Raw genomic sequence first — 12944 nt, 5'->3', positions numbered from 1 at the left:
CAGTGCAGCTTTGTGGAGAAAACACAATGAGACGAGTTTAAAAGCGACTGAGAACTGCATGCGTACAGCCTTTATGATCTGCCAACACGACCTCTCATTCATAATCCAGCCACAGCTGGTGCAACAACTCAAACCTGGGAAACAAGCTTCATTCTGATAAGACTTGACTTAAAATGCTTATGTTCACTGGAGAAAAAATGACAGCTCAGACCCTGCAGGCCTTATTCCTCTTTCTTCAGAGGAGAGATGCCACAGCTGCTAATTCTGAGGTGGGCGTTGCACTGATAACACTGTGGTCTCTGAGGCAAGCCAATGGTGTGAATGCAAGATGCATGAAAAATACATTTGAAAGTTCCCACACGTTCAAGGATGTAAGTGTGTCTCAACCGAGTGACGGAGACCATCGCAAAGCAGAGGATTTTCCATTTCCCTGCAGACAATATTGAGCACAGGCTGGATGACAAAGAGCACATCCTATATGGGGATGAAAAACTTCTCACGATACACAAGACGCTCGGTGTTGAGGCCGCAACAGTTCCATACTCCTCAAGGACTTCCATGAGTTTAAGTGTCGTGGTGTCACAGGAGAGAAACTGCTCAAAGTGCTCACTATTGTCTCCACGCTTCCAGTGTCAACAGCCGAGTGTGAAAGAGGATTCAGTGCCATGATATTCTCACAGAAAGTAAGAACAGAATGAACGTCTGCACACTGAATAACCTGCTGTTCATCACAGTAAATGGACCAGGGGTCGCCTCCTTCCCTGCGCCGAGTTTCCCCAACTTGATTATTGATTGATGGTGTTTATAAAAGCTGTTTATCGTGAGACCTGGTGACAAGGACACACTTGGCATTGCTCGAGGATCGGGCGAGAGTGCGTCATCAAACAGCAGCAAGTTTGATGAGAGTGAAAGGCTGTTAGGAAAGTTTGGGCGTTTTATATAAATGACCAACCTTGTGCACGACGGTCATTTAGAAGAGAAGCTGCTCACTGCAGATCAAATGGGTGGGGCTTACATCTAGCTCCTCCTCACTTGATGTCCAGTAATGAAGACCGAATGTAATTTGGGCCTAATGGGTGGAGCTAGAAGCCATTAGACGTCCAGAGAGGAGGAGCTGGAACTCATTTGACTCTGCAGTGAGTACCAATTGATTAAGAATCTCCCAAATTCACAAACATCAGATGTTACGAACAAATTCATGTGCGGACAAACGTGTTGTGAATTAGGTGGCGATTTTTCATGAGAAGTTCTCCTGTGCGCTCCTGTTTCCCACATTATAAAAAATAAACCAATAATAAGTACATTAAAAAACTGCAGCACTTTACCGTAAAAACCACAGTAGCAACATTTGAGTTTTTAGGAAGCGAAACTTAAATGTATGATAAAGTCTGTATATTTCATTAGCTGATGTAGAGCGGGCCTTACATTAGACGTCACGTGGTGATTTCACTGTCTAATCTCTGTCTGTCTTCTGTGTGTGAGTGTGTGAACGATCAAAATAACAGCGTGAGAACGATCACCATCAGAACTTCTCTGGAAGTAGATGAACAGAGCTGGAGCAACTGAAATATCTTCGACCGGATCTCTCGTTTCTTCCTGCTTTTATTTCTGTAGAGTTGTGTCTCCTCCTCCCTCATCTCTTCTTCAAACACAGGAAGTGTCTGTTTTAGCACACAGAAAACAGTCGATTGATGTGACAGTATGGGCTCCGGTGCACTGCCTCTCATCTGTGAGTATTTGATCATATTCTGTCATATCTTCTGTTTAGTTTTCTCTTTTTAATACACTGTATTCAGTTGAAGACAAGATAAAGGAATGATTGTTGTGAAGGAGAGTCTATGAACCCACAGTCTCACTGCTTATTGTGTTATTTTTGCTAGTTTTTGTTGTAATAGTGTTTCTTCTCTTGTCAAGTAGTTGAGATGAATCTGATGTGTTTGTGTTGATATGAGTTAGTGTTGAATGATGCTGTATCTTTAAATAAACTCTCCATCAGAGGCTCAGAGAGCTTGAGAACAGTGACCGAACACACACTCAGCTTCTCTAGCACTTGTAACGCTTTGCATAGAGACCGGATAGCTGGACTGAATGCAAGCAAAACTCACGTAGGCAGGCTATCTGACGTTTCACCTGGGGTTTATTATCAGCGCCATTCCCATGCACACATGGGGTAACGTTAGTTTGCAACACTTCACTGACAACAGCGTTACTGAACAGAGAAATAAACGATAAAGAGCAACAGAAATATATAAGGCATACATGCAGCTCACAGCTCGTGCTCCATCTAAGGACTGCCCACTCAGCGAGTGAGTAAAAAAAGTGTCTTCCGCCTTAAAGGAGCAGCACCGAATTGTACTTGTTACACACTTCTCATTCTCTCTCAACCTCTTATTGAAAAATTATTACAAAAAGTATTTGGACACTTTAATGTAATTGTCATGGACACAGTTTATCAAACCAACAAATGATGCTCGATCTTTTCTCAGAACTAACTTCTCTTTTCTGAGACTCTTCTCAGTTTTTTTTAGCCAGTTGGTCTCAGCTTCATGTTTAGTGTTGAATGATGTCAGTTCACATGCGTGTCTAACAGAATAACCACAGCTTTCACACTTCTGCCGTCAGTCTGAAGGTCTGGGCCTGTATTTATCAAGCTTCTCAAAGTGCCATTTTAGTCTTAAGTGCTGAGAATTCATGACATTCACTCCTACTTTCAAACTTAAGTATAAAAGCAAGTTATCAAATGTCTTAAAGCTAAGACTCACTCTTACTCTCCCAGTTATTTACGACAGCTCGAGAGGTCTCTCAAGTGGTTAGGAGTTGCCGGAAGGGGCTTGTGATGGCACTGAGGAGACAGAGACGTGAATCTTTCAGGAAATGTTTTTGAAATGTTTGACGACGAGCAGTTCTTCAAACGGTAGCGTTTGGACAGAGCAGGCGTCATCTTTTTCAGCGCTGGTTAATGTTGGGCTGAAGTGCCTTTTATAACATGTTTCTGCTGTTTGACTAATTCAGCGAGCAGTAGCGCTTCTTCCTCCCGCCGGTTCGGTTTTCTTTTGGAATCCATGGCGGCTGATTATATCATAAAACCTAGGCTGTATAAAGGCAGTGAACAGCACACCGGTTTAAAATGTGTAACTAAGACTTGGTGGAAAACATCTTTCATTTCCAATCATAATGTATTCTCTTGAAAATGCTTTATTTTCAAATGTGTGTTGAATGTAAACTCTTCTTAGGAATTTCACCATTCAATGTGAATTTATCTGAGAATATTCTTAAATAAGGAAATCTATTCAGTGATTGGTCCATGCCTGTCGTCATCCAAAATCCTGTTTGTGGCACAGCAAAGTGTCGTGAATCATCTCTTAGACTGACACTTAAGATTTAGTCCTACACTTCACTTAAATTACGACTGAGATGCTTGATAACTAACTTTTAAGCACAGCTTTGAGCCAATAATTTTTACTCTTAAGTCAATTCTTAAAAGTTCTTGTGTAATTCTCAGAGGCTTGATAAATACAGGCCCTGGCTATGCGAGACTACTGTACACCTGGGGCACTTTTAAGCTCAAACTGGTGCGCAACGTTTTGCTATGGTTTCCGGGTTGAATGACATGTTTCCAGGAAACGGTGTGTTTGAGATACATTTTCTCTTGTTTGGTCAGCCCAATCAGCAGCAACATGTATAGAAACCACACGGTATTAAAGAGACAGCTCACACAATGGGTCCAAGTAAAGTCGTTTACAAATGTGTTGGCAAATTTTGTTTGCAATCGGCGCGTAAATGCATATAATGTAAACAATTAAGAACGTATAATGAATCGAAAGTTATCCAGGGTGGGAAAATTCCAAGAATGTATTCAGTACTCTATCTGGGATTGCGATATAGTCTTAGCTTTTCTCCAAACAAATTATTACCGGTCCAATCAGTGAACAGAGGGAACGGCTGAGAACGATGACATTGATGTCGTGTGCTAGTTTGAGTAGTTCAGTATTGGCGGCGGAGAAAGATGCGAGCAAAGCAAAGCCATTCATTCCGTTGTGGCACCGCTGCCGAATATCCAGAAGTTAAAGCCGGAGCAAGAACAATCTTTACTGAGTTTTGTTGGTGGCCATGATGTTGTGTCCCTCCTCCCCACAGGGTTCGGGAAAAGTTTGATTTTCCAGCCGCTCCGTAGTGGTGAAGGAGTTGACCAAAGCCCCGGTCATTGTTTCTCGTGGGGTTGGAAGGTATTGTCATCATTTACAGGGGCTAGTCAGTGATTACCGTCCGTCTCCCACCACCTGCGTAAAAATCCCCAGGCCGAATTACCTAACGTTACTGTTTTAGACAAACACCAGGTCGTGTGGTCATTTAATTGCTGTCAGAATCCGCATCTCTGACTTTTCAAGAATATATCACTTCAAAATTCACTGTTTCTATCCTTTTTGACCCCTGCAGAGCACCATACGGTTGCGCTTTGCTGTAATTTGGATGCATTTCTAGATTTGTATTTCTTTAAATGCTGGCCAGTATTAACAAGAGCAATATATTTTATCACCGCTCAAAAAATAAAAAGAAGAAAAGCACGTAAACATTTGAATTGGGCCGTTATTTATGGCAGCATTTATTCTTATCATACCAAGCATATGATATTTTATTTACAGTATACAATCATGTTACGGACCACATGAGCAGTGTGTTCCCGATCACAAAACTCTCCCCTCCACTGTGAATAAATCACAGACCGAATGCTCAAGTTTTAGGTTTTATCACTGAGGTGGTGCACAGTCTGCACAGTTATTTTTACGGACTTCCATGTGAGAAACAGAGGCGAACGGCGCATGACATAGGTCACGACCAAACGTTAGCGATTGGTTATGGCAGATCAGAGTGGCTCTGGGAAGATCCAATAGTTTTAAACTTCGACAGAGTTCCCGCCTTCAAGGAAGTAAACGCTTGTCAATGGAGAGTGGCCAGACTCTCTGAACAAATGAAATGTACGAGAGTCTGGTAAGACCAGGCTAGTGCAGTGTATCTGTGTTTTATAGATATAATAAAACTAAAGACTCTTCGTCTTTGGAGATCAACACTACTCTATAGGTACTCTAGATTAACATGAGACTGGCAGAAACTGTGTGTGTTATGACCCCTTTAAACGTTTATTAACAACGTATTGTTTATTGCTTAATGTAGATGCCATGAATTCACTACAATTTAATGAAATATATACTGTACTTTAAGACATGCATATAAAAATTCAAGCACAAGCGTTAATTAACTATATCATAAAAACTGCACAATGACCACGAGCGCTCTGCTATATTTCATTAAATGTTACTTGGTTTGATATATTGCAGATATATTGATACATTTTTAAATGTGATTTAACCACTTCAGCTCTGCAGCATATTTAGAATTTTTTAGAGAATTAGGCGTATCTGAATTTAAAAGAGCGCCCTACCCACATACATTGGAGTAAATTGATAAAAATGGTCTCATTTTACAGAAAACACTCACAATTTTAACACAGTGGTGGAATATTGCATATATTATATTGTATTTATTCACAATTTTATGATAAACATAGATAAAAAGTCATATTTTGATTTATTTTTTTAATTAATTTGTTATTTGAAAATCTATAATTTTTAATCTGTTTGGTCTTTAACCCTTTGGATTCCACTAGGTTTCAGTAAACAGGGAAACAAAGAATTATCTTGATATCTCCATCCCTAAAAAAGTTATTGAGATTAATCTGTGCAAACCATCTAATAACTCCTCCTCATCTCCATTGATTTTCCATAGCCGCTGGGAAATCAAAAAGAAGGCTCCGCCTCCTCAACTTTGTAAAGGCAGATCTCTGTCTCTGATTGGTCTAGAAGCATGATCGACATGTCTATAGTGAGCTGAGATACTCATGCTGCGTCCCAATTCGCCTACTTATACTACGTCCTAAAAGTATGTACTCTTTTTGTGAAGAGAAAGTACATACTTTTGAGTGTGTAGCAGAAGAGTATGCAAGCTTTGGGACATACTACTTCGTCATCTATAACGGACTCTGTTGCTTAGTTACGTGCGTCCTGTCACCGTTTAAACTGCCCTGTCAATCATCGTCACAGTTCAAATCCTCCACATTCAATTCAATTTCCTACCGTATCGGAGAGAAATGTAGTAGCACATTGATCTGCCATTCGTGGGTCTTTAATGCAGAGACTCCTCTCATGTGTTTGCAAAGTTAATGGCCAAACGTATCATTACAAAAGTTCTCAATGCTGCTGCAGGTGAAATATAATGTGGCTAACATTGAATAAATATCTTTTTGTCAGGTTAAATACTGATAATTGCTCACACAAAACCCTTTATCTAATCCCCTCTACTTAACCGTCATGTTTGTAGTTTTTTAACACTAACGTCCATCTCGCAATGGGTTGTGGGCAATATCAGCCGTTAGAGTGCGCATCGATCTGCACTTTGAATTATGACCGGAAATAATAAAACATCCGGGAATCTTTGGAATACTCTTTTCATACTAATTATTTTTTCGAATACTATTTAGTACGGATAGTATGTGAATTGGGACGCAGCGTCAGCTTTTTTGACGTATGACGCAATACGTGATGACGTCATCAAAAATCACGGCTAACAAAGACGATCAAAACTAAGGATAATAAGAGTATTTGTCTGCATCACATGTTTTGATCTGGACATCGGTGACATATTACAGTGCCATTTGGCCATGCATGCTCACAGACATTTGAAAACGGTCTCATTTTGAAGAAAACAACCTAAGGAGCGAGCTGATATAGCGTTTGAGGCTATTAGCTCCACATTGCATTAGTGATCCGAACAGGAATATGACTCATGTGTTTGTTTGTTCAAAGGAGTCATTTCCATCTGCGTGATTCTTTTGATAATAACATTACTGTAAAGTGTTGGATCGGTGAAATAAACTGCACAGTGATATTCTTGAGGGTAAGAGCTTTCATTTGATATATGACTTATCTATTCTTGGTGAGATTGTGTGATATAAATATGAAATTTAATATTATTCAAATGATTGGGGGGGCGGGGGGTCATTGCGGGGGGTCAAATTCAGACCTTATATCTTTTTCTATGTAATATAAATGCAAAAGTGATTGGGATATCAAGAAAGTTGAGGTTCTAATCTTTCAAACGATACAATATATGTCTAGTTTTGTGCTGTACAACTTATAGATTTTTTCAAATGATTATGATGATGCAATATTGGACCCACAGGTGGGTCGGTGAGGGGGTGCAGAGCTGAAGTGGTTTAAAGGTTTTTCACACTAGTTTGTTTGAGCACTTCAAGCAGTCGACACATTAAAATGATGTGATCTGATTATGGTTTGTTTTTGGGTCCTTTTAGAGGGAACTGAGATCATTTGGTGTTGACATATGAATTATTTTGGCCCAAGAACACTTGGTGCTAAAAGCAATAGGTGTGAAAATGATCTTTGACCATCAAAAGCATGAGGTCACTTGCAGCTGCTTCTCTTTCACTGTCACTGAACTGCGTTTGGTTTATTTCAGCTGCACTATCTGTGAAACACATCAAGTGTCCAAATTCGTTTTGCAACCACTGGAAAGTCACAATGAAGTTGATGATGTCAAACAGGAAGTGATGCTGTGTGTGTCTCAAACATTTTGACCTAATTTGGTTTTGACTTCTGACGTCTGTCCCAGTGAAGAATCAGTGGTGTGAAGCGTTCATCACATTAATGTTAACATTTGCTTGTAGCGTGTGAATGTGAGAGTCTTTATACACACATTTTTAGGTGATGTGAAAGATGCATGATTATATATATATATATATATATATATATATATATAGGTAGGTACGAGGTACGTACGGTCCGTTTGCTCGTTCCTTCTCCTTTTCCCTTTTCGTTGCAAGTTGTTCATCAGAACGTCGTCTCTTTGGTTGTGTGTCGGCCATTTCAAAATCATATAATTCGAACTTCCCTCTTTATGCTTCTCTCTTCTACACACCCCCTTCATGTGCATGCACACTAACCCCAAACCTCCACCCCCAAATCATTCTTGTCGGTTATTGGCTGGAGCACTGTTTATTAAGTTTCGTTGTCCAGACTGCCCAAGATTGTTTTTGTTGCCGTTTGTGGAGCTTGTTGCTTATAGCACCTTTAACAACAGAGCCCAAACTATTAGCCTAAATTCAGTTGCTACTTATTTTAAGGTATAATAATCAACACTCAAATAACACAGTATGCAAACATGTAAACTTCACATTAGGCAGTTTTCGCAATAACTTCTAAATCTAATTATAAAATAGTTTTTTCTCCAATTCGTTGTTTTAATATAATCATTTATACACAGTGTGTCATTTTCATGACAGATTTATTTAAACATACATTAAATAATCAAGACATCACTAACAGCTTAAGTAGAATATAATGAATATAACGGCTAATACAGTGCATTTATTTAGTGAAAGAGTTGATTTCTCTAGTGAATAAAATTCTGTGGACTGAATGACTGCCTGAGGTAAATGTGATGCTACATGACATTGTTTAGTTTACAGCAGTTATATTGAGGTCTTTCGGCCGTTGAAACACTGATTTAGAGATTACACCACATATGATACGTGACAGTAAGTGTCACATCCACACCTGTCCCAGACTCCAGTTCCCATGATCCTCCCTGTCTCACACCTGAACTCACTTCCTCGTTATCTCTCCCACTCTCGCTGGATTCCCTGCACCTGGTTGTCTTTAGCACTCCTTTATATTGTATTCACTCCCTGCACTCCTTGTCCGTTCTTGATGTTGATGTTAAGTTGCCTGTGTTTGTCATTCTGTTTCTAGTACTTATTAAATACCCATCTTTGTTGGAAGTTCTGCCTCCTGATTTCCTGCTGCCTAGGCGACCTGTAACAGAAGAACGGACCAATACAGCAACAGGACTTCAGCGAGATGGGCATTTTTCTGCTCTCTCCAGTGTCCCCAGAGGAAGGCAGTTCGGCGGAGGATCGCCTCTGGGGGATTAGGCAGAACGGTCGCCCACTGGAGATTTATGTGGAGGAATTCTCTGAGCTTGCTTATCTGGTGAACTGGCCAGATGCACCGCTTAATGCGTTTTTTCTGATGGGCCTGGACGAGGTCACTATTCGTTTCCTGGAACCTGCCTGTTCCCTTTCCCTAGTCGAGACAATCAATCTGATATTGTTCCTAAATTGTTCCGAGTTTGAGATTGTAGAAGAGGTTCCTAAGAATACGTGTCTTCCTCGTCCAGTCCCCTCAGAAAAGCTTGCTGCCTGGTCAGTTCACCCTCAGCCAGTTTCCTCCGCATATCCCTCCAGTGGGCCTGCCGGGAAGGTCCTGCCTGCCCCTAAGCCCAGGCGGAAGAGGAGGGCTGCCGTAAAGCCCCCGTCTCAGGTCATGACCACGGCAGATCCACATGAGCGGTGGTTGATAGACTTTGGGAGCGATCCTACCGCTCCGTGTCTCCTGGATTCCGCTCCAGACTCACCTGTGACCGCTCCGTGTCTCCTAGATTCCGTTCTAGACTCACCTGTGACCGCTCCGTGTCTCCTGGATTCTGCTCCAGACTCTCCTGTGACCGCTCCGTGTCTCCTAGATTACGCTCCAAACTCTCCTATGACAGCTCCATGTCTCCTGGATTCCACTCCAGACTCTCCTGTGTGCGCTCCGGGTTTCCTGGATTCCGCTCCAGACTCTCCTGTGACTGCTCCGTGTCTCCTGGATTCCGCTCCAGGCTTCCACGAGGCCGCTCCAGCCTTCCACGAGGCCACCCCATTCCACAAGCTCTCCACCCCACCCCTGAATAACCCCAAAGAATTTTCTTTTGGGGGGGCTCTGTACCTGTGGGTGGGAAACATGTGGGTGGCACACATGTCAGTGGGGCTCTGGTTCCACCAAGGTGCCCAAGGTCTCCTGCTCCGCCCAAGGCTCCAGACCCGTCCAGGTCTCCTGCTCCGCCCACGGCGCCTGACCCGCCCTGGAGACCCCCGTACCCATCTGCACCTCCCCCGCACCTGCGTGTAGGTCTTCAGGGCGCCACTATAGATACTCAAGATTAACATGAGACTGGCAGAAACTGTGTGTGTTATGACCCTTTAAAGGATAACTAAACCCCAGCTCAGCGCTTAACTCCGCCCACTAGCAAATTTTTGAAAAATGCTGGAAAAGTGGGCAGAACCCAGCGGAGACAGAGGGGACGAACTGAGTGCGGGACTGAGCGGAGGGCGTGCACCTGAGACCCACAGTGACGGATTGATTGACAGCTCCCAGACTCGCGAGTCGCAAAGATGGAGAATGACTGGAGTGACGCCAGTAGCTTTGCAACAGAGCGGTCATTCTCCCCCACCTTCACCTGAAATGGAGGAGGGTGAATTGTCTCTAGACACAGACCCGGAGCCTTATCAATTCCAGCCGCTGGCTCAAACTGCGTTAACTCCCGATGCCGACGATGTTAGCGAAGCAGCAGCGCAAGAGAGAATGAGACACCTGACCTAATCTATGAACAGTCAAACCCTTATACTGAATGCCACTAAACATAGATCAGATACCTAATAGCCTATTATAAACAGATTTCCTCAAATAAAAGTTAGACTATATACGCCAGCACGTTACGGTATTGTTGTTCGTTACCGCGGCAACCACTTGCATGTCAGGGTTTGAAAGTGCGATCATCTATGAAACTTATCTGTACAAATGACGGGCGGCAAGAATATCGCAAGTGAAAATCGTGATTTGCACTGACAACTGCATTATTTAACCGCATTTTCTACAGATTTCATTCATAATGTTTCTACTTCATGTAACATGACAGTTTATACTGGAGTGAAGCCGTAGGGGTGTGGTGAGGTCGTGCCAGGGGTGTGATGAGCTCGTGCCAGGGGTGTGGTGAGCTCATGCCAGGGGTGTGATGAGCTCGTGCCAGGGGTGTGGTGAGCTCATGCCAGGGGTGTGATGAGCTCGTGCCAGGGGTGTGGTGAGCTCGTGCCAGGGGTGTGGTGAGCTCGTGCCAGGGGTGTGGTGAGCTTGTGCCAGGGGTGTGGTGAGCTTGTGCCAGGGGTGTGGTGATCTCGTGCCAGGGGTGTGATGAGCTCGTGCCAGGGGTGTGGTGAGCTCATGCTAGGGGCTTGGTGAGGTCGTGCCAGGGGTGTGGTGAGCTCGTGCCAGGGGTGTGGTGATCTCGTGCCAGGGGTGTGATGAGCTCGTGCCAGGGGTGTGATGAGCTCATGCTAGGGGCTTGGTGAGCTCGTGCCAGGGGTGTGATGAGCTCGTGCCAGGGGTGTGGTGAGCTCATGCTAGGGGCTTGGTGAGCTCGTGCCAGGGGTGTGATGAGCTCATGCTAGGGGCTTGGTGAGCTCGTGCCAGGGGTGTGATGAGCTCGTGCCAGGGGTGTGGTGAGCTTGTGCTAGGGGCGTGGTGAGCTCGTGCCAGGGGTGTGGTGAGCTCGTGCCAGGGGTGTGGTGAGCTCGTGCCAGGGGTGTGGTGAGCTCGTGCCAGGGGCGTGGTGAGCTCGTGCCAGGGGCGTGGTGAGCTCGTGCCAGGGGCGTGGTGAGCTCGTGCCAGGGGCGTGGTGAGCTCGTGCCAGGGGCGTGGTGAGCTCGTGCCAGGGGCGTGATGAGGTTGTGCCAGGGGCGTGGTGAGCTCGTGCCAGGGGCGTGGTGAGCTCATGCCAGGGGTGTGGTGAGCTTGTGCTAGGGGCGTGGTGAGGTGATTGGCTGAAGCGAGTCAGACCTGTCTGTGATTGGCTGAAGCGAGTCAGACCTGTCTGTGATTGACTGAAGTGAGTCAGACCTGTGTGTGAAATCACGTTGTGCATGTACAAATAGGAAATATGAATGTGAAGTGAATTTGTGGTCTTGTTTCCAATGCATTGCGTCGACGTCACTGTAGCCTATATGTGACCCCGTCTGTGAAACCCCGGCTAAAGTCACATAATCTAAACAGGAGATATAGAGCGTCAAAGTAGTCATAGCCATAAAAATGACCAAAACAGGCAATTTGTGTTTATTGCCGTAAATGATAGATTATACCAAGGGCTTTGAGATACAGTACTCAATTTTTCATTTATAATATTATAAATACTGAAATTAATGATTTTATTGACGCTACGTTTTATTATTTTGCACCAAAAAATACCAGACGTGGGCTTCTTAAATATTGATTTGAATCGTCTCTTTGTTTACTTTGGACGCAGAAACAACTCCTGATTCTTATATCATTCGGTTCAGAAACGTATTTTTTACAATTACAAAGTGCAAACAGACCATAATATCAATCCGCACGACCAAGGATCAGATCAGTGTCGGGAAAGGCAAGAAAACGGCGACTTAAGCCGGGTTCCGTTTTCTGTGTGGATTTCTTTGTGTCATCACCGACATTTCAGGAACAGTTTATTTGTTTCCTAACTCCACCTTCTGCCTATACATCCATCTTATTTTAAAGACATTTAATGGCTGCTAAGTGTCTAAATAGTTTGTTTTTTGGATGCTGATGCGCTGGTTTTATGAATTCGCTCTCTGACAGGGCAGCCGCGGCATGTGAAGTGCAAGGAACAGAACAGCTGATAGTTTAATTAATGATGATTAATATAGGCCTACTGTCTTTTGTAGGCTAAATAAAGAACCCGCATTATATATTAATATAAAAAAGTTGCGTGTGTCCTTCGGAAGCAAAGCTCTTGCGTCTGATGTTTTGGTTTCGGTTTGTAAGCCTATAGAACATGCATGAATGAGAACATAAAGTGCAGGACGTGCTTTATAGGCTAAAAGAGTTATTAAGCACAATGAGCCATGGAAAAATCCTAATGAATCCTAATGTAATCGAATTGTGAGACAAGTGAAGATTAACAGTTATGACTAACTATCTGCACAAAGTTTGAGACTGACCTGTTAACTTGTTAGGGCATTAGGCCTAGTCCTGGATTTACTCCAAATGTTACACAGTGAGATT

General features: G+C 43.4%; 2 protein-coding genes across 3 annotated transcripts in view; one reads left to right on the top strand and one right to left on the bottom strand.

Moving 5' to 3' along the window:
* The window catches only part of LOC307120608 (histone H3.2), a gene marked incomplete at its 3' end in the record, with an annotated part of 447270 nt that overhangs the window by 24954 nt on the left and 409372 nt on the right, over positions 1-12944 (bottom strand). The window lies entirely within an intron of this gene.
* Positions 366-12944, top strand: part of LOC307120113 (Fc receptor-like protein 5) — a 315523-nt gene continuing 302944 nt past the window's right edge. For both annotated transcript variants that reach the window (XM_079806982.1, XM_079806984.1), the window contains exon 1: positions 366-1729. In XM_079806982.1, the coding sequence (XP_079663108.1) occupies positions 1702-1729 (28 nt within the window). In that variant the 5' untranslated portion in view covers positions 366-1701. The remainder of the gene's footprint in view (positions 1730-12944) is intronic.

This window comes from Gobio gobio, assembly GCF_949357685.1.
Source record: "Gobio gobio genome assembly, chromosome: 2".
NCBI lineage: Eukaryota > Metazoa > Chordata > Actinopteri > Cypriniformes > Gobionidae > Gobio > Gobio gobio.
Note: the sequence above shows the minus strand (reverse complement) of the source record. Positions and strands in the feature narration are given on the sequence as shown.